A 22,389-nucleotide genomic window follows, 5' to 3' on the forward strand; every position below is an offset into this window, starting at 1 on the left:
TCTATGAAAGGTTGAAATGTCTCCATTTTATTAAGTAGTTTAGTCTTTGTTAATACTGAATAACTTTTGTGCCAAAATGTGAGCCACCCTACTATCTACACTATGTACATGCATTAGGCACTAGACATAAGGTAAAATGTCCCCTCTGAAGCACGGTTCCTAGCATCATTATTTATTTCATCTCTAATCTACCCCAAGGAGTCTTCACGTAAGAAGTAGAAATGGACACTGGCTATGTAGAATGAAACAAATAACTTGGCAGGAACATTTGCTCTGGAAAAGAACAGTTTATATACTATCAACTTGAAAATTTTGGTAACAATGCTAAAAGCAACTTTTTTGTAAACAAAAAAGATGAATTAAAAATAAGTTTTCATAAATATATTTCATATGCTTGAAGAGGTGCTCCTAGGGGGCCCATGATTGGATCGGGGAGGAAAGCAGCACGCGTACATTTGATTTTTCCAAATGCAAGCATGCTATTTCTGTCTCCCATCCACCACCCAAACATATAGCACTTTGCACTTGTTAATTAAAAAAAAAAGAAACAGCGTGGGTAGTTTCCTTTTGAAAGTGCATGAAAAGTGCTGTATTAGAAGCATCTGCATGGTTTGCAATGATGTGGTTTATTCAGAAACTGCCCCTACAAATGAACATTTAAGTGGCACACTTAGTTTCTGGTTAAAAAACAAAGCTTGTGTTATTTGAAAGTTAATATTCAAGTCAGACCACATGTATAACCGAGAGCCTTCTTTGATTTTGACAGCACTAGAGCACCAACAACCTTGGCATTTGGATCACTGTTTTGGACACAGTCACTGAATAAGCAGCTTATACTTGTTTTTCCCTTTTTTTAAAAGTACATTTGACTTGTAGTGTAACCATTCAGCTGCGCAAAGCAACAACAAAAAAAAAAAGTCAAAAAGGTAAAAAACTTTTAGTGGCCAGGTTTGGTTGAAATATTAATCTCGTCCTGATCGGGAAATAGCTTCTGTCACAGATGCTGTAAAGCTTCTTGCCCTTGTTCTGTGTAGTCGTCATCTTTGTTGTACTCTGTCCATATGCCAAAAGATTCTTGGGACTGGTTAATTCTCTGTGTCGCTGACATACGTTTTTTATCTCGTGAGAAAAAGCTAAACCTTCAAAAGGAAACAAGAGAAAAAACATCAGCTCCACTTCATAATCTTTGAATACAACAAGGACAAAACTTCATGTGAGCCAGTGCTAGAAATATGCCCCCCAAGAAGGTCACCATCTGTGAAAAATCACAGGAATCCCTCCCATTCATTTTAGGCTGACTCTGGATGGCACCCGTTGTCCATTAAGACAGCCCTCGATGAGGCCTCTTGGCCAGTCCTACATCTTCAGTGCTGACAGCCCACCCAGCATCAGGAGGTGATTAACATCTGAGTCGAGGCTTGTCTGAGTCATTAATGATGGACTTGGCCTTCCACAGACTAGTGACCTGAACTTGGATCTGCATTGCACAGCCTTATCACCAAACTGCAGGGCCAGACTTTCAATTATTAGTGGAGATCTGTAGAACCACCTGTGACTGTAATTAGCATCACGTGGGTGTGAAAAGCTCATCAGTTCACTCTTGGATACGCATGATGCCCGCAAAACATTTATGCTTACAACATGCTCTGTATGTATTCCCACTCATGAAATTCATGAGCATAACATTTAAGAGAGCAAAAAGTTTGAATATCTTGAGTTGATTTACAAGTAAGAGTGCAGGTTGATACAGTTGTGTTATTCAGAGGTGCTAAAACAGAGTAGAAGTAGATATCTTGAGATTTGTATGAATTTACATCTTCTATGTTAGAAAATATGTTAATTGGTCATCCAAAATATAACTATTTTGCAGTCAGGGCCATAACTAGGGAAGCCAAGAGAACAAATAACCATAGGATCTGTAAAAAAAAAAAAAAAGATGGTAGTATTAGATTGCTGCCCTCAGCATTATAGGCATTGCCAAGGTTCCCCCTGTCTTCCACTCCTCCCAGCTCCCTTGCCTAGGTAAGGAACAGGGATCCTTATTTTCACCAGATAGATGCAAGACAAAAGCCAAGAAATTCAGTTTCCTGTTGTAAAAACTACAGAGAGATTTCAGGTAAAAATCAGTAGTACCCAGGGCAGGGGCACAGCATGTCCAGGGGAGAGGTGAACCACCATGGACTGAACACTACAGTGACTTAGGAATCCTGTGGTCACCAAACGAGTTGATCCATTTAAGCATCGCTTCAAAAGGATAGGGCTTCAGTGGGAGCCGCTTCCAGCTTCTCGACAGACAGAACGCAAAGAAAGAGCAACAGCCCATAGCTGCTTTTTCTGGCACTGTTGCAGCAGATAGTGCATTGGGGAAATCCGTGGCTTTATAAAATCACATTTTTAAAATGCAATATTTGGCAGTATTCAGTTTTGCTCTTTCATTGGTCCTAGTTATAGCCCTGTTTATATTCTGCCTTTCAGACAAATATTTTAAAAAGCACTGTTATAATTTGTAAAGATCAGGGATTAGTAGCCACTGTATTAACACCTCCAGATTTTACTTGAATTTCAGCCAACTTGATAATGGAGAGGTGCATTAGCATATTATCCATCAACAACAAAAAAAAAAAGTATTTAAAATGAAGCCAGGGCTGCTCGCCAGTGACAATCGGACTGAAGCACGTCATGCACCGATTGATCATTCTGATTGGCAGATTTAAAATCTCTCGGTGATAACAGATCCCACAGTCAGCCAATCAGGATGCAACCAGCTGCACATATTAAAATGCACGTGAAGCATCATGCAAAACCAGCACTAAACATTATTGGAAAAAAAATAAGGCAAAATAAAAGTTCCTACAAGAGAAACAAGTCTTCTGATTGGCTGCAATGTGGGATCATCTGGAATCAATCCAGCTGCCACCATAGGCATTATGGCTGTAAATATCCTGGTTGGAAAAGTACAGACAGAGAAGGTAAAAAGACTGGAAGAAGAATTAAAAACATTCTATACAAAACACACCAAGACAATGCATGGAATTACTTTCAGCTATCACATATATTTAAGGTTCTCTTTTAAATAGAGATCAGAGCAAAACACTTCTGCATCACCCAAAATATCTCCAACTGTGAGAGGCTTCCTTCCATGAGCAGTTTCATTAACTGCTCTATAAATATTCCCTCCAGGTGCATAAGCAGTATGCAAATTCAAATCACTGTTGTAATGCAAATGAGATATTTTTAGGGAGGCAGAAAAACATGTGGTCACCTTTCTTTTACCAGTTCTGTTCCTCGGAGAACATACAGAGCACGGTGACAAAAGCTGATTACACTGCAGCGTTGCATGTGAAGTGCCAGACGACAGCTCAGACAAACAGAACGCGGGCTGCTACAGACTGAACCATCCCGGGTCAAAACGGACTTTTTACAAATGGGAGAAAAAACACAAGACTGTTGCATTCAAGCTATTTGAAGTGAGTGTGGCCCGTCTTATGGTAAACCATGGCCTAGAGCCAGCGCACATGCGGTAAGTCTACAATGAGCAGTTTAAGAATATATCCATGCTAGTCTAAAACAGCTCTTTTCTATTTGCTTGGCATGAATGCTGGGTGTTGCTACTGAATTATTCATATATCGCTTCCCACATCTGGTAGTGAATTTGTAAGTAGAAATTAGGCTTTTCTTTAATGGGGAGGGGGGCAATGAAGTGGTCTTCCTAATTTGCCCACATTTTCTTCCCCATCTTCAAAAACGATGGTTACAGAGACCCAGGCCGTACCTTCATTCAGCAGCTATCAACAATCAGTGCTCTAGAGTTCAGAGAAGAAAGAAAAGGCAGGGGGGCAAGTTGCTATTCATTAACAGGAGAAATGGTGCCAGAATATCATTAAAGAAATGCCTGATATGATTCTGATTTCAAGCAAATGTGAGAGCGCAGGAGAGGAGTCCCAGCCTCCTGTCTGATGGGGGTGGAGGGCAGCAGGGTGAAAGTGCTTGATCCTGGGAGGAGAGAGAAGATGACCCCCTGCTGGCTGATGGAGCTGGGCTGAGGGTAAACCTCAGAGGAGAGTTCCCTCCAGCCCACTGAGGGCACAGGCGTGGCACCTAGGCATGTTGGCTGGTGGAGGAGGTGGTGCGCAATAAACGGGGGAAAAGGAAGCTTAGTGGTCCAGTTCATGAAAGAAGACACCTACTTCCTCCCTAACATCCCTTACAGTCTCCCCGCAATCCCACTACACCCATTCGTGGACCAGATCTATTCCATTCTAATTATTCCGTGAAATTGCACCAGCTCTTTCAGGATGGGTGCAGACAGTCCTCCATCCCATGCAGCCCTAGCAGCTTCTAAATCATTAGATCACAGCACTACTCCTGAGAGGACAGCCAATAACATTGGTGGAGAGATCATGCCGTGGATGGCCAACACATGCCAGAGTGCTGCAGTGTGTGCGGAATAGCAGAGAACGTGCAGGCACAGACAGTCCCTTTATTACCTGCAATAATATCACAACGGAGAGGAGACAGACAAGCCAGGAGGTAAAAATAAGTAAACAATGGTACTTAAGATGAGATTCAATGCTGAAAAAAAAAAAAGGGATGGAAGCATCTCAATTTCTTATTGCTAGCACAAATGACCAGATACATTTCTTTCCCAAGAGACTGGTTGGTCACTAGCGGCTGATTTAAGCATCATGCACAGAGGGGCAGGTTCTTAAAAAGTGCGCCCGCGCGTACTTTTGTTCGCGCGACCGGCGCAAACAAGAGTACGCCGGATTTTAATACGCGTATCCTTTAAAATCCAGGGTCGGCGCATGCACGGCTGCGCAAAATCGGCATCCTATGCGCGCCAAGCCGCGCAGCCTGCCTCAGTTCCCTCCGAGGCCGCTCCGAAATCGGAGCGGCCTCGGAGGAAACTTTCCTTCCATCCCCCAACTTCCCCTCTCCTCCCTAACCCATCCCCCTGGCCCTATCTAACCCCCCACCCCCCACCTTTGTTTGAAAAGTTACGCCTGCCTGAGGCAGGCATAACTCGCATGCGCCGGTGGGCTGCTGGTGCGCCATCACCCGACCCGGGGGCTGGTCTGGAGGCCTTAGCCACGCTCCTGGAACGCCTCTGGGCCGGCGCCATGCCCCCCCCCCCGGAACGCCCCGAATGTCGCGACGCCCCCCGACATGCCCCCCCTAACAAAGCCCCGGGGCTTGCGCGCACCGCCGAGCCTATTTAACATAGGCTTGGTGCGCGCAGGGGGAGCTTGGGGCAGGTTTTTGGGGGGTTCACGTGTACCCCTTTGAAAATCTGCCCCAGAGTGCAACCCTCCCATCACTCGGCACAATTTTTATTTTTTTGGGCCCAGGAATATCTTCCTGCTCCTTTGGACTTCCAGCTCAGTTGGAACTGGGGTTGGCACTCAGTCTTCACTCACAACCATCCGGGGATTTTTACTTTTGTTTTTTTTTTTTATCTCTCTCCCACCCCCACCATAACATACCTTGTCTAGTCATTGCAAGGGGCCATCCATCAGGTCCCCTTTCAGAACCCTGCAATCATGTGCCCTACATCTGGCCACTAGGTGGAGCTGTTGCAAACTCCCCCCCCCCCAGTATCTGTGAGTGTCTGCCTCGGCAGCATCCCCAGCTGGGCCTGGCAAGTGGACGACCCGAGCTGGCCCAGCACTGGGTCGTCCACTTGCCAGGTCGTCCACTTGCCAGGCCCGGTGCCACCGGGCCAGCAGCCCCTGCTTGCACCATTTTGAAACTGCACCACTCTCCCCATCACCACACTACAAAGCTTCAGTTTTCTGCAACTTCCAGCCAAGAAAACTAAATAAATCCACAAGGACAAGAAAACGGTGCAATCAAAAACTTCCCCATGAAGCACTGCAGAATCTTTGCCCTAACACTGAAGAATGGAGAAAAAGTCCCACGACCCTTTCTGCGCATCTCTTTTATTTATTTTTTTCCTGCGGAATATTATTTTTTTGCTTTCCAGAAGCGGCAGCAAATTAAATCCTTGGGCCAAAGCTGTGCCACTTCAAAACACTGAGAGCAAACCAGTTTGCAGGGTTGGTGCACCGATCCTTTAGCTGGGGCCTTTTGCAAAAACTCACAGTAAAAACATTTTTAAATATATCCGAAGCAGAAAGCCTGTCAGAGAGTCAGTTGGACTGTTAGATGATCGAGGGGGTTAAAGGGGTACTTAGGGAAGATAAAGCCACTGCGGAAAGTCTAAACAAATTCTTTGCGTCAGTGTTTACTGAAGAGAATGTCGGGGAGATACCCGTTCCGGAGACGGTTTTTAAGGATGACAATTTAGATGAACTGAATCAAATCACGGTGAAGAATAGTAAATCACCTGGACCGGGTGGTATACACCCTAAGGGGTCAGAAAGAACTCAAAAAATGAAGTTTCAGACCCACTACAATTAGGGGCAGATTTTCAAAGGCTATGCGTATAACATACACGTGTAACCTGAGAAAATATGCCCCTGCGCGCGCCGAGCCTATTTTGCATAGGCTCGGTGGTGCACGCTAGCCCTGGGACGTGTGTTAGTCCCGGGGCTTTCAAAAGTGGGCGGTCCAGGGGCGTGTCCCGAGCCCTCCTCTGTTCCAGCCATGTCGGGGGTTCGTGTACTGGCAGCCTGCCGGTGCGTGCAAGATACGCCTGCCTCTGGCAGGCGTAAGAAATAAAATAAGGAGGGGGGGGAATGGGTTAGATAGGGGAAGGGAGGGGAAGGTGGGGGGGGCCGGAAAAAAAGTTCCCTCCAAGGCCGCTCTGATTTCGAAGCGGCCTTGGAGGGAACGGGGACAGCCATCTGGGCTCCCCTCAGGCTTGGCGCGCACAAGGTGCACATGTGTGCACCCCCTTGCGCGAGCCTGGATTTTATAACATGCGCGCGGCAGTGCATGTTATAAAATCAGGCGTAGATTTGTTCGTGCCAGGATGCGCGAACAAATCTACGCCCACGCATAAGTTTTAAAATCTGCCCCTTAATTTGTAACCTATCATTAAATTCATCCATTGTATCTGAAGACTGGAGGGTGGCCAATGTAACCCCAATATTTAAAAAGGGCTCCAGGGGTGATCTGGGAAACTATAGACAAGTGAGCCTGACTTCAGTGCCAGGAAAAATCATGGAAACTGTTATAAAGAATAAAATCAGATAGACAAAGTTTAATAGGACACAGCCACCATGGATTTACCCAAGGGAAGTCTTGCCTCACAAATCTCCTATATTTTTTGAAGGAGTTAATAAACATGTGGACAAAGGTGAACCGGTAGATGTAGTGTATTTGGATTTTCAGAAGACGTTAGACAAAGTGCCTCATGAGAGGTTTCTAAGAAAATTAAAAAGTCATGGGATAGGAGGCGATGTCCTTTCGTGGATTACAAACTGGTTAAAAGACAGGAAACAGAATAGGATTAAATGGTCAATTTTCACAGTGGAAAAAGGTAAACTGAAGTGCCTCAGGGATCTGTACTTGGACCAGTGCTTTTCAATATATTTATAAACTAGCCGTTAAGCCCGTAACAACGGGCTACATTTAAAAAAAAATTTTCGGTCCATTTCCTTCCCACTCATTCTCCTTCCCACTCCCTCCCCCTCCCACCTCTATTCTCCCTCCCTTCCTCTCACCTCCCCCCTCTAGTCTCCCTCCCTCCCCTCACTCACTCCCCCCTCTCTCTCACCTCCCTCCCTCCCTCTCCTCAGTCACTCCCCCTCTCTCAATCCCCTTCCCATTCAGCTTATCCACAACCCGCAGACGGAAGATCTCCGGGGGGGGGGGTGGTCCCTTCCTCCCTCACGCTCCTCCCAGCGCCATTTTTTTTTTCAGGCACCCTCGCTCTGACCGAAGTGCTCGCCCGCGCATGCGCGGTAGAGTTGCTCTCTACTGCGCATTTGCGGGCCATCGGTCAGAGCCCATTTATAAGGTAGATGATCTGGAAAGGGGTATGACAAGCGAGGTGATCAAATTAGATGACACAAAATTATGCAGAGTTGTTAAATCACAAGTGGATTGTGATGAATTGCAGGAGGACCTTGTGAGACTGGAAGATTGGGCTTCCAAATGGCAGATGAAATTTAACGTGGACAAGTGCAGGGTGATGCATATAGGGAAAAATAACCCTTGGTGTAGTTACACAATGTTAGGTTCTATCTTAGCAGTTACCACCCAGGAAAGAGATCTAGGTATCATAGTGGATAACACATTGAAATCGTCGGCTCAGTGTGCTGCAGCAGTCAAAAAAGCAAACAGAATGTTAGGAATTATTAGGAAGGGAATGGCAAATAAAACAGAGGATGTCATAATGCCTCTGAGATTTTAATTTGTTTGATTAATGCTCAACCTATCAAAAGCAAACTACATATGCTATATGATCTTATCTTCAGAGAACAACCTGATTTCTTTTGTATCACAGAATCCTGGTTACTTGACTCTGACTACCTTGTACTAAACCAAATTTGTCCTCCTCGTTATTCCTGATTTCACTACCACGTCCCAAAACATTGGAAAGAGGAGGCAAATAGATTCCAGGTGCCGAAAACACAACATTAATAAGCAGCTTGAAGAAACAGGATTTAAAAATGTGATTAGTGCAGGGCTAAGAGACTATTTTACCCTAAATGAGGCAGCCTACGGTCTACGAACGCCTTTCAAATTGTCAATGTTATTGTACACATTACATTGTAAGGTGCAATTTTTAGCACAAAGCTACTGTTTATATACATGCAAATTACTCAGCGTTTGACAAGAAAATTACAAGCATGCTCAATGCAGATCTGGAGAAAGTGCGATAAACTGGCAGTAAACAAATAAACCTCAGCTGTTTCCATTACCTAAACTACGCTAGGCTGACGTAAACCTGCCTTGAACTAGGGCTAGACTCCAGGACAAATAGCTCGGTAAGTGAGACCTCCAAAACTGTTAAACGAACATCAATGGCTCCTCAAGAATCAGCTTTAACTCTAAAGAGAACAAGCAAAGGGGCGGGGGGTGTTTCTTAAGGATTGTGCTCATTTTCCAAGTGGCCGAATTATCTGTACTAATACGCTTTAACTTCAGAGCCAAGGAAAAGGGAGGCAACAGATCAGCTACACAGGAAATTCAGGAAGGTCAGGAGGGGTCAGCATTAATCAGCCCACATAACTGACCGTGGGAGGAGGTCAATGCCGTGCCTGAAGACAACCTCTCTCAGCAGGGCCTCCCTGGAACCCCCTGGGCACATAACCACTGCTAGCCTGCCCCAGTTCAGTTCATTCTCGTTACAGTGCTCTCAGCCGCTTCCTGCACGTCCATCCAGTACAGCCTGGTAACAGCCCCAGGAGCAAAAGAATCATAAGAACCGGGAGGGGCTAAAATGCACTGAACTGCCCTGATTTGTGACCCTCCAGCTGCATTCTTCCCCAGAGTGACCAGGTCACTTGAGCTCATCCAATGTCCTTGCACCATCACGGCAGCCTGCATGGTCTTTTTGACGCTGGGGGGGGGGGGGTGTCACTTCAGCTTTTTTTGGAGTCCACCATGTGCCACACTGCAAAGTCCATGCTGCTGCCGCTGCCGCCTTAAGCCCTGCTCCTGCCTCGTCAGCCTGCCGTTTGCTGAGGCACCGTGAGCTTGGGGTGGTAAAGCTGTCCTCTCGAGCCACCACATCGCACATCTATCCCTGCTCCACGCTACCACCTTTGGGCAGCGCAGCTGAAGTCTGAGGCCCCCAGCTTGTCCCTGGCTCCTGCCACTTGCCCGCCATCAAATGTCTTCCATTGCTACTACCGTTTTAACTCCATCTGCTCCCTCTGTTGACAGGCTCTCCTCACTCTTCAGTTTCCTCCCTCTTGCCTCTGGACTGCCTTATGCTAAATATCCACCCTGCTGTCGGACCGCTTATTACACCCATCACTGCTGTTAACGGTAGAGATGAGCTTCCTTGCTTTATTCCAGCCTTTCCCTTCCCCTATGCTAGGCTGTCTCACTCTCTCCCCTACTGAGTCCGTGCCAGGCCACTTGCTCTCTCCCTCTCTGCCTCTTTGGACATCCTTTCTGCCTTGCTCTCTTCCCTCCCATAGCTGCCACCGGGCTGCTTTGCTCTCTGCAGGACTCCCCCTCCCCCTCTTTCCACAAACATCTCACCTCCCTCGAGCCAAACTCAGGCCGGCGGCAGATGCCACTGAAGACAGGCACAGGGTCTGGAAGGAGAGCGAGTGCAGTGCTAAAGCAAGAGCTGGGGGGAGAGGAGAATGGGAGGGAGAAAAGTGTTGAAGGGAGAAATGGGGAAGGTGTGGGGGTCTTGAAGGTAAGGCGAGGGACAGACTGCATGGAGGGAAGGTGCGGTGAGGAAGGGGTAGCAGAGAAGTGCTGGTGAAGTGGCGCGGGCAGTGTGCATTGGTTTAGAAGTTTGGATTTTCGGTATTTTAAGCTTTGATTCCCGTCCCACTGTTATGCTAGTTTATAGGAATTCTTTTACAGCCCCTACCTCTGGATGGGTTTTTGTATGAGGGATTATTTTATAATATTTTATTTCCAACGTAACTTGGTTACTGTGCAGTCATGCTAATGGAATGGTTAATAAAATTGTGTTGGGTCTTTGTAGAACAGCAGCATCTACAGCGTGTGAGTAGTGTAGAGAGCAGAGGGAGTCAGGGGGCCGTGGGAGGGAGGGGTGGAACTGGGCACTAATGAAGGAGGGAATGGTAAAGAACTATTAAAATGCTTGTACAACACTGATATAGGTAGCAGGGATTTGTGATTCTCCAAATTCAACGCATGCGGGGGACTTAACAACAGCTGCGTGTGCGAAGACGCCATTGGCAAAGATTTTTCTCAGCGTCTCCACACATTTGGCCTTTCCACAGCTGAAAGCTGGCAGTCCTAACCCTACTGGCTATGTTGTCATAACTGGTGTTGCACTGCATGGACCAGTCAGAGATCAGTATGGCTGATGGCATTTGTGACAGCCATCCTCATGCAGCTGCTTCCTGAAAGGACAAGACAGCGGCTTAAAAGAGTTTCAAAAACTATTCGTCACAAAGTGGGGGGAGTGAGCCCCCAGGCCGCTGTTGAGTTGGTACTGCCCATTTCTGCAAGCACAAGACAGGCCTTAACAGGTGGCAGCTGAGACACCACAAGATGAGATCTTCGGCCTGACCAGCCACCCCCACCTTTGGGCTGAGCCCGCAGGTTCTGGCAGCCAGAAGGGCTTCCCAGACTGGGTAGAAGAAGCAAAGTCGGTGGCTGGGCTGAAGTCAAGGCAGGCAGGGAGCAAAGCAAAGTCAAGGTCCAGGCAACAAGAAATCAGGCCAGAGGAGAAACAGAACAAGACAAGGAGGAGAGGGCAAGAACACACAGACAAAAGCAGGACCACGCTGTAGCAACTAGCACTGAAGAACAAGGAGAGGACCTGTTGCAAAGGTCCTGAGAGGTGGCTCGCAGCTTCCCTTTATACTAGGCAGGATGTGATGTCACCTGTGCGTGTCACAGGAAGTCCAGCCAGCAGGCCCTATGAAAGGACTCGGGAGCTGCAGGAAGTTCAGCCATGTTCCTGGGATGCTGCATGATCCCGGAGGTGCTGCACTATTTAGTGCTTTAATTACTATGGTGCGAGTACTTTTCACTTCCCATCTGTCCCTCAGAAGTATTGCTTGGTAGAGTTTTCCTGAACACCAACCGTACCAAATACTCGCTCAAATTCTTCCTTGAAAGAGAGTTTGAAGTACAATGACCAGACTGCTGTTTAGGATCTTTTTTCTGAGCTCAATGGTAGAAATATAATTTTATTGTTAAAAAAAAAACACACCTGAAAAGATTTAATGTAAAAGTCTCTTTATCCTTATTGCTATTTATAAATCAGCAATCAAAATGAGGCAGTGTACAAAGCACTATACATAGGGTCAGCTTGCCCTATAAGCCCACCCCCCTTCACTATCAATGGTTGTCTTGAGTGTTCATATTCTGGAAGGCACACGGGCGGAGGAGGAAGAGTGAGAGCGACTTACAAGGCTGGCTCACTCCACGTATGGAAAATGGATGTGCGAAGGACAAGCTGATCCACAGAACGTCAAAGAACCTTAAAATCTTTAATAGCAGATGAACGTTAAGAAGATATTCTATTTTTTTAAGTGACACTGTTATTTAAAAAAAAACAAAAAAACAAAAACCTCACAGGATCAGGTAAAAATGAATTTCCATGCGTTCAATTTGATTATTTTGTGACAGGGGCTTGAGTGGCAAAGAATGTGATCCCGTTTCAGGGTCATTCTTGTTTCTTCAGTCCCAGCTTCACTGGTATCTGGACAAATGCTTCAGCTTCTATGGAGCGATCAGTAAAGCGACAGGGAAGGCAAGCAGAAAGGAAGAGAGTAAAGCATATTCCGATTCCCTGAAGTGCGGGCTTATTGATCAAATAATGAATTGGGGGGGGCTAGCCTGCCAAGCGGAGGGTTCTCCATTTAATTTGTGGACGGGACCTTCCGCACCCCAAGGCAGCATTCACAGCTCCTGGGATGGGACAGAGTCGCAGTCATCGTAAAACGGGCAACACCAGGTGGCCACATTTAGATCCCATGAGGGAGGCATTCTAGTCTATTGCTCCCGGCCTCTGCCAAGCAGACTAGGAACAACAGAAGTTTGTTTTTTTTTTCTTTTTTGGAAATTGCAGATTACGTTCGCCACAATATGTTTTGCTTCATGTTATATTGTTTTATGTTGAATGTTGTAATCTGCCTGGAGGGGCGGGGGGGATTATAAATATTTTAATTAAATAAATATTAAAACAGAGGAAAACAAAACCCCACAGCTGAGAACGAAGGTTCATGGTCCCAGAATCCCAACCCCTATTGTCAATTGAGCTGGAAGAAAAACAAAGGGGGAAAGGAGGAACTAGCAGTCCACAATATATACTGTCTGAATTGTAAACATTCTCTCATTGAAGAAATACAATGAACAATGCTGCTGAATATCTCATTGTTAAGATAACATCCAAGCTACTCCGATGACGCTTTCCTCAGGAGCAGGAAGATTAAACATGGTCCTGCCGCCATTTGACCTTCTAAAAATCCCCCATGCGCAAAAGCTCTGCCCCCTGGTCTACGCTAGGTGTTCTTATAAAAATAATTGTGCACAAAGGCAGAAGAACAGAGACAAAGTCAATCAAAGGATGCACAAAGAAGGAGCACATTGTTCTGTAGAAGTTAAAGGCTACTGGTCAAATCCTCCCTAGTCTGTCTGCACGCTGATCGGCCTATTCCTTGATCTTTCTACTGGGAACACATACGGGCCGTGCACCTGCTGTGCAGGAACGACGTCCCCTTCTAAAAAACACCAGGATCCAAGAATCCAGAGACTGCACTGTTTATCCACTGCTGCCGGAATAAACAGTAAACCAAGTAACCAGCCAGAAAGTGGAAACTACCCAGCACAGGAGCGATTCACTGCAACCACAGTACTGGCAGCGTGTAGCTGCCCCTGATCCCTTGTTACAGAGCTCCGAGTATACAGCATGGGAACAGGGTTTGGTTCAGTAAACTGAAGTGAAAGGAAGGGAAATTAAAATCACTATAGCTCAGTACTTTTCACTTTCAAACTACAAAGTAAAAGTGCTTTTGAAAGCAGTTATTCAAGTTTCTCGCCAACTGTAAAAAGTGCCGAGAGCTTCTCTTTTAAATGTCTTTTCATGTTTTCCGAATCATATATCAAAGACATTACACCTGAGCCATAAGAAGCAGAGACTCCTAACTATAATACTTGTGAGGGAGTATACAGAAACCCCCCTCGGACCAGGAGGGAGCTGTCTCCCTAACATCCAGACCCTCAGGGAATCCTGGGTGACGGAGGAGCCCCTCAGCAGAGTTTAAGAACTCAGCACCTGGAAACCCCAGGGACCCAACCCTACTTTAAAGGACCTTGTGTTTCCTGAAGTTAAGGTGGGCTGCACTGTTTGTTTGATTTGGGGTTTTCTCACTGTAAATAAACTGCATCTGGGGAACAGCCAGAATCAGCCTCCTTATTTACCTTGGCTGTTTTCCTAAGCCACAGCTGCCATGTTACCACAATGCTGAACAACAAAAACCCCCCCCCAAAAACAGGAGTACTTTTTAAGGCTATTTCATTTTCTTATGGACTCTCTTGCCTCACAACAGCAGATGATACTGAGCTCAATCTTACAGTGATCCACCGTATTTGTGTCAAATTTCTCTGTGTTATCTAATTACATTTGGTTTTCCTATCCCTAATGAACTGGAAATCAGGACAAAAAAAAAAAAAAAGTTATACATTTCTAATCTCTAAGATGCTGAGATCATGTACGCATCAGGTAAAAAGATTCGGCCAAATTTTAAAAGCCCCGCACATGGTAAAACCAGGGTTATGTGTGTGGGCCAGTCCCTGCGCGCGCGCCGAGCGCATTTTCGCAAGGGCCTGGCCACGTGCGTAACCCCCGGTACGTGCAGAAGTGCCGGACGATTGAAAAGGGGCGGGATGGGGGAGCGAGCCAGGACAGCGCCATTAGACGCTGTCCCAGGGAAGCGCACGCCGGCTTTACCTCTTTTTCCGGAGGAGCAGTAAGTATAAATATAAAAAAAAGATTGGGGATAGGCAGGGTTAATTTAGGGGACGGAGAAGAGAGGGAAAGTGAGAGGAAGGACGGGGTTAGGGGGGCGGGAACTGGGGAAGCTCTACTCGCGTCGCCACGTGTAATTTAAAAAAAATCAACGCCCCCGCACGTGGAGGAGGCCACCTGCCCGCACATAGATATTAAAATCCGGCGCGCACGCGGAAATCCTATTTTATAAGATGCGCGTGCCGACACGCTCATGTTATAAAATCGGTGCGTCCATGTGCGCGCGCCCCTGCCTTTTACAATCGGCCCCCATTACTTCTCAGACTGTGTGTGTGAAGTATTGCAGTGCGGATTACTCAGAAAAGCCGGCAGGATATTCTTACAAGACAGTTACTTACAGTCGCTTGATGCCAGACTCCTGCTGGGTAGGAGGTTTAGGAGGAATTATTGGTGTAGACTGTGTAGACTTGTTTCATCCTCGGTTTCTTCACTAGAAGACAAAAACCACTCATCACTTTGTATTACTCTCTTTGTCCCCTTAAATCCTCCACCACCCGCCATTCTCTTGTCCAGTCTGTCTATGCCGCCTACTCATGATTTGGCATGAGTAGACGGCATAGAGAGAAGGGGGGAGGGGGTGTTGAGAGACCTCTTCTTGGGGGGTCACAGAGCCTCCAAAGCTGGCTTTCAGACAGTTCTGTTCTGAGCGCTCCCTCTCACCTTACCACCGTAGGCCAGATTTCACAGGGCTTTCTGTGCTCACAGGCAGGGTCCTGTCTAAGTACATGCAATGCAAGGCCCGGTTAGCACTGCAGCCACTCAGCTGCTGCCAGGTGTTCCTTCCCAGGAACATCCCAAGGGGTGGCCAAGAAGAGCGAATGCCATGGGCACCAAGCTGGGGGGTGGGGGGGGTGGAAGGCACAGTGCCCAAAAGAGAAGAGGGGTGCCCCTGCCTGGGGCACTGTTTTGGCCAACAATTGCCTTGCACCAGCCCGATAAATGTCAAACAGCATCCTGCTAGAGGAAGGAAGATAGATACCGGAGTCGCCTGGGGGAAAGCTACAGAGAAAATACAGATAAAGAGCAGCAAGAAATTGTAACTGCTCCACAAAACTGTGGAGGGTTCAGAGGTTTGCAAGAAAACAGATGTACAATATATGTTGTATCTAACCGTGCTGGAAACTTCCCAGCATCCTATAGACACCAATAGAGAGCCCAAGCACAAGCAGCATCCAGGGCCAGATTTAAGATTTTGGTGCCCATAGGCAGAGTGCCACGGCAGCGCCCTTCTGAAGCTCTGCCAGCACATGGCCCTATAACAAGCGGAAGCAGCATCCACCTTAGCCTGGATATTTGGCATCTTCAAAACTTGGTGCCGATGCCTATATCCAGGACTGGGAGCATCCCATGTCACCAGAATTACTGCATAATATTTCTCTGTGAATGAGAAGGGACAAGTTGTTGGTTTGTTTTTTTTTTGGAGGGGGAGGGGGCAGTAATATATTTTTATTGGCTTTTATATATTTAATATAGCAACCAGAAAGCAGCATAGTTTAAATATCACTTTGAAATACAATGGACTAGATATATTTTTGGAGGGATACAGCAAAAAATAAAGTGGCCCGCTTAAGAAAAAGGAGGCTGTACAACTCTCAGAGGGGGACATCAGGCAAACCCAAGAACAGGGTCCTGTACCTTTTGTAGTAAGCAATCTCCTCCTGTAACAAAAAGACTTTTGCTTTCAGCTCATTCCTCTCATGCAGGACGTCCCGTAGCTCTTGTAGCGTAAAGCGTGGGCGGTTTGGGTCTTTAAGATCCAAAGCTCTCCTCTCAGATTCAGGAATGTAGTCCTCGTCGTTGGGCTCAGTCTGTAGGGTAAGAAACATGCTCTGAGGAAGAGAGAGCGGCAGCGCTGGGGCGCAGGGCAGGAACCCAGCACAGGGCCCAGCCAGTTCCGGGTGCCCCGAAGCCCGACCTCAGCGATACCACTTAAGCTTCACCAGGAAAAGAAACAGGAACCCCCCAGTGACCTGCTCCTGCTTGTTCCTTGGCTATTTTTTATAACCAAAATCAAAACGTATGTACATATTTCTTTCCCTCGATTTATCCCCTACCCAGGAAAGCCTCCCATACAAAAGCAGGCGGGTCTGGGAGCGATCCGCGTCCTTTTACCCACACAGGGTAGGCAATCTTCTGACAGCCAGTTTACTTTTCACCCGGGGAAATCCCTTCAAAAGTTGCTCTGCCCCTGCTTTATTTGCTCTTGTATAAAAGCAATGTAAATTTTATACTCAACTGACAAGAAAGGTTACAAAATTAGGACTTGCTTTGGAAATATTTGCTTTGCTAAGATGAAAAACCATTAACAGTTAAAAATCAAAATGCCTAATCACTGCCTTTTAACATTTATTTATTTTATTTATTTATTTATGGTTTTTATATACCGGAGCTCCTGTATACAATACATATCGCTCCGGTTCACAGAGAACAGTAATAATTACTGCCGGGTGGCAGTTTACATGGAACAGTTTACAAGGAACAGTTTACGAGGAACAGTTAACATATTTAGTAAATGACTTAGAGATGGGAACAACAAATTTGCTGCTGATACAAAATTATTCAAAGTTGTTAAATCACAAGAGGATTGTGAGGCATTGCAAGAGGACTTTGTAAGACTGGGCACGCAATACATGCCAGATTCACTACAAACTTGCTCCACTAGTCCATAACCATGGATCAGCAGTACTCTACAAATTTGCTCTTTGATCGGCCTCTCAGTCTCTGCTGGAGATCCCTTCCTTACATGCAGCCAGACTGTCATCTACTCACAAAATGGCCCCATCCCTTGCTGGACCAATATTTTGGAACTCCCTGCCACAACACTTAACGGCTCCTGAAGACCAAAAAGACTTCAAGGCAGCATTGAAACCACCTTTCTTCAGAACTGCCTTCTCCATAACAACCACAGACAGCCTAGCAACATTTTAGCCAGGCATGTTGCAGGCAAGGTCATAGGCCATGCCATCATCTCCACAAATCTTCTTCGGTTAAGCCTAAATTTAACAGTTAAAGCAGCACGAGTCTGAATATCGACATGAGACAGACTAATGCTCACGAAAAGTTTTTATGGTGATTTTTGCTAATGTTTTTATGTATTGTATTGTTCTGTTTTTATGCATGTAACCTTGTTACCTTCCTTGAACTATGGAGGGCATGAAATACAAATATTTTTAAATAAATAAAATGGCAGATGGTATTTAATGTGGACAAGTGCAAAGTGATGCATGTAGGGAAGAGCAACCCAGATTATAGCTACACAATGCAAGGTTCCACATTAGGAGTCACCAATCTGGAAAAGGATCTAGGTATCATCATGGATAATACGTTGAAATCTTCTGCTTAGTTTGCAGCAGCAGCCAAGAAAGCAAATAGAATGCTAGGGATTATTAGAAAAGGAACGGAGAATAAAACAGAGAATGTCATAATGCCTCTGTATCGCTCCATGGTGTGACCTCATCTTGAGTATTGTGTGCAGTTCTGATGACATCTCAAAAAAGATATAGCCAAATTAGAAAAGGTACAGAGAAAGGCGACCAAAATGATAAAGGGGATGGAGCAATTCTGTAAGAGATATCGGATGTTTCACTACTTTATGCACCAAATATAAATACCTACTCTATGATAGTGATGCTGACTTCATATATGGGAAGCTGACATATATGTTTCAACAGAAAAACAAGATGAGGAACTTTTGATCAGAATAACAATACATGCCCAAGTTATCTGATCTGTCCATTAACTTAAGGGCTATAGCTTCTTTCCACAAATAATGAAGCAAGATGCCCCAGGATAGGGACAGGTCAGAGATGTGCAAACAACAAATCTGCCGAGAGACGAAAGACAGCCTATCCAAAGGGCAAGTTTTATCAGACAGAACAGCTCACAGAAAAGTGCTGACACCATAAAGCAGCATTGGTCAAGTTTCCACACAGCAAGAACAGTGACCCCCCACAATGGGACAGGGGGCTAATGGTCTAAAATGAAGAATGTACACTATCTGCCCCTCTGTTTGACTACACATAAGCTGTTTACATATGCATGTCTGAGCTGTTAAAAGCAGCAGGGGAGCGAGGGCTCAGGGTGACCAGCGGAAGAATTCCATACACATCAGCAGAAGACTATGCCTAAACATCACCCCTCCCCCTTCCTGCAGCAAAGTAGAAGAGCTCCTGTGTCCTAGAGTCTGCATATAAGAGAGTCCTGCCCGTTACCTAGCTGTTCTTCTCCAGGGTTGAGACAAGTGTTGCGACCGCGGCCTCGAGGCCTTCGGATTCTGTTACGACCTCGGGCTACAGATCCTGATGCAGGCGCGGCCTATGGCTGGTGGTGAGTACATGGAGGCGCGTTCGCTAGCTCATGGGAAAGCGTGAGCCCCTGAACCACGGCAAGATTTAAGGAGGAGCCCCAAGGCACACCATGGGAGGTGAGAGCAGGCAAGCACGAGCAGAACAGGAACAAGCAGGACAAACTGAGACAAGGAACTCGGAACAGGAACCAAGCAGGATCAGCCCTCCGCTGGACCTACACGCACCAGTGAGACCCAGCAACGCAATGCTGGTCTCAGGAGTAGCCCTCCGGCCACTCAAAAGTCCTTTCGGACCTGCCACTTGGGAACGACGAGTGCATGAGGTCAGACGGAGGCTGAGGGCAGGAACAAGACGAAGACTTGGAACTTGGAAGGACTCAGATGAGGACTTAGAACTTTCAAGGTACAGGTGGGCACTGTCCCTCAGGGCGCCCTACACAGCCCACTGTGGGCTGATCATGGACCACCCTGTCCGCTTGCACGCCCTACACAACCTAGGAAGGCTGGTTGCGAACCACGCAGGAGCGAGACCAGCGCTAGAAGGGGATCCAACCAAACGAGGCTCCAATGACTAGAAACAGGCACTGGATCCATACGGATTTACCCTCAGGGTGGCCATCTGGAGGACTCTAAGAGCTGGTAGACTCGGAACTTGGAACATCTGGAACTAGGTCATCTGAAACATCAGGACTAGACAATGAAGGAGCTCCAACGAGGAACATGACCAGGAATATGAAGACACGGAACAAAGAACCATCTCACACACATAAAGACCACGGAAGACCTGGATCAGCAAGGAAGAACATGGACAACCATGAAGTCCATTCCAAAGGCCCTGAGGAACAGGAACTGAGCCCTTTTATAGGGCTGAAGCAGGAAGTGGACTGAAGAGGACTTCCGGTGGGGCCGAGGGCTTTTCCTGCCGCTGGTCCTTTAAATATCTTGAAGAGGCATGCGCCTACGCCTAGAAGAGGACCCAGGGAGGAGCAGGGCCATGGACAGCAGCATCCCTGCTGCACAGACAGGGGAGCAGGCCCCGAAGCGGTACTAGGCCGCGAAGAGAGGCGGACCCAGAGGTGGCTTCCTGCCGCATGTACGGAAGTGGATGACAGCAAAAGCGGCTTTAGACAGCAGAGGAGGGATCAGGTCCCGGCCACATCTGCAACAGCGGCACCAGGCCGTGCAGAGGGGAATCCCAGTGGGGAAACCCCCGCTGCAGAGGCGGAGTTCCAGCGGCAGCACAGGCCGCGAAAGGAAGGTCGGCGGTGGCTCCACGCTGCAAAGGAGCAACAACTTGGCAGCAGCCTGGGGTAAGTGAAGGCCTGCTCGCAGGATGGGCTCTGCTCGCAGGATCATAACACAAGCCCTCTTACCCCAGCAAGCAAAAGGGACCAAGAATGCAAGCTCTTTTCAGCAAAACCCGTCTCTGAGACCTCTAACTTAGACTGTTCCAGGGTGAAATGGAAGGTAATTTCCTAAAGTTATGGGGGTAGTTAGCTAATTACATTTATTAACATACTCAAAGCAAGTTAACGTCTCTGATATGTTGTTTACTAATGATACAGAGCTTTACTCAGTATCAAACCTGTGCTGTGTTAAGGATGTTAGAAGCATGTGTTTATTTTATTCTAACTGCTGAGCCTGAAATATCAGAAAATAAAGCAGTCTGATTCTGAGAAAAACAGGTGTCCTTTCCTAGATTTTTCGGATCGCATGTAAGATAATAAGCGGTAAGTTTTCCCCCAGAAAGGGAAGAGGGTGGGGAGAAGGCAGTCTCCTCCTAGCTATATATACCCTTATATTGCTTACAATTCCTCTATGAGGAAAAGGCTAAAGAGGTTAGGACTCATCAGCTTGGTGAAGAGAGGGCTGAGGGGGGGGATATGATAGAGGTCTATAAAAATGAATGGAGTGGAACAAGTAAACACTAATTGGATGTTTACTCTTTTTTTTTTAATTCTTTAATTAACATTTTTAAACAGTTAAGTTAAATCACTTGACAAGAAATGGTATACAGGGAGTCATATAATTGAGACAGAAGAAAATAACCAACAAGGTATATATAATCCCAACAATACCTTTTTAGACCACTACTACAGAGGGTGTTCCTATTGAAATTCAGTGAAGAAAATTTTGAAACATAAGCATAGGTAAACAGCCATCTCTTGCCAACCTGTAGGCTATCTAAATCCTATTGTCGGAACAAAATATTAGAAGCCAATTACAATGGGAGCTGGATCCTGTCCAGTTCTATCATTCAAAAAAGAATTCAGCTGAGATGGGTAAAAAAAACAAAAAACATATTTAACCCCAGCATGCTTAATAACACATTTACATGGGAAATATAGTCAAACAATTGCGCCCAAACTAAGTACTGGCATTATCAAGAAACACTTTCTTTTTAACTGTGTTACTTTAGCAACATCTGGGAACATTCTAATTTTATATCCTAGAAACATTATATCTCTGTTTGAAAAAACAATTTTAACACACAGTCCCAGTCTGAATCCAAAGCAAAGTAGCAATTAGGGTTGAAGATATTGTTTACTCTTCTTCCTTTAAGCTCCCTAAAAAAGGAGGAAGATGAGACATATCAATGGAAGCAGTATCTGCAGGCCTGTTATCTTCTTGTGGTAATATTTTATTCGGCAAATAATATGCTTTAGAAATTGGTGGAAGCGGATTTTCTTTAATAGATAATACTTCAAAGAAGTATCGACGAAGCATCTCAATGGGTGCTGTAAACTTTTTCTTAGGAAAATTTAATATCCTAAGATTACACCGTCGTAGATTGTTCTCCAAATTTTCCATTTTGTTCTGCAAGAACAAATGGTGCAGGCCGATATAGTATCTACAGATTTCTGCATAACTGTCCCCTTAAACTCTAAAACTTCCACTTGCTTTTTAACATCAGACACTTGAATCTTCGAGGTATTAACATTATTAACCAAATCACGTTGCTGAGAACCAAATTGAGACTTGATTTGAATGATTTGTAATTGCTTCCCAAATTATATCTAAAGTTATATTTGGAGGTTTTGTTAAGGAAATTATTGTTACCTCCAAATCCGGTTTAATAACTCGTCCAGCCATTGATGTTATTGATGATATATTCGACAAGGAACCAGCTCTCATCCCGCAGTTTGCTCCCTCTGCATGCACCTCCATGCCGGCCCCTCCCGACGCCGCCACTGCCAATTGATCTTGCTCATCTCCGCGCGAAGGGAGCAGGCTGTTGACGTCAGTCTCTCCCGTGGGGGGGGGGGGGGGCGGGTTGAGGAGGAGCCTGACTCGGCTCCGGAGAAAAAGATGACTCCAAGTCCGGGCCTGGCAGCGATGGAGCACCGATCCACTGCCTCCCCCTCCCCCCCGCAAGGACAACTCCACGGGGCCCTGCAATAGCTCTTGGCTTCGAACGACATGGTGGTCCATCGGGCCTGAAAACGGCGAACCCTCCAAAGTTCGGGGAACGCTCTGG

The 22,389-nt window shown here is 46.2% G+C and overlaps 1 protein-coding gene across 1 annotated transcript in view; it reads right to left on the reverse strand.

The window, feature by feature from the left end:
- Positions 1–6: 6 nt before the first annotated feature.
- The window catches only part of RILPL1 (Rab interacting lysosomal protein like 1), a 50,193-nt gene continuing 27,810 nt past the window's right edge, over positions 7–22,389 (reverse strand). Inside the window, 4 exon segments of the mRNA XM_029571011.1 lie at positions 7–1,139; positions 14,944–15,007; positions 15,010–15,035; positions 16,241–16,413. Coding sequence (XP_029426871.1) covers positions 995–1,139; positions 14,944–15,007; positions 15,010–15,035; positions 16,241–16,413 — 408 coding nt within the window. The 3' untranslated portion in view covers positions 7–994.

This window comes from Rhinatrema bivittatum, chromosome 11, assembly GCF_901001135.1.
Source record: "Rhinatrema bivittatum chromosome 11, aRhiBiv1.1, whole genome shotgun sequence".
Taxonomy (NCBI): Eukaryota; Metazoa; Chordata; class Amphibia; order Gymnophiona; family Rhinatrematidae; genus Rhinatrema; species Rhinatrema bivittatum.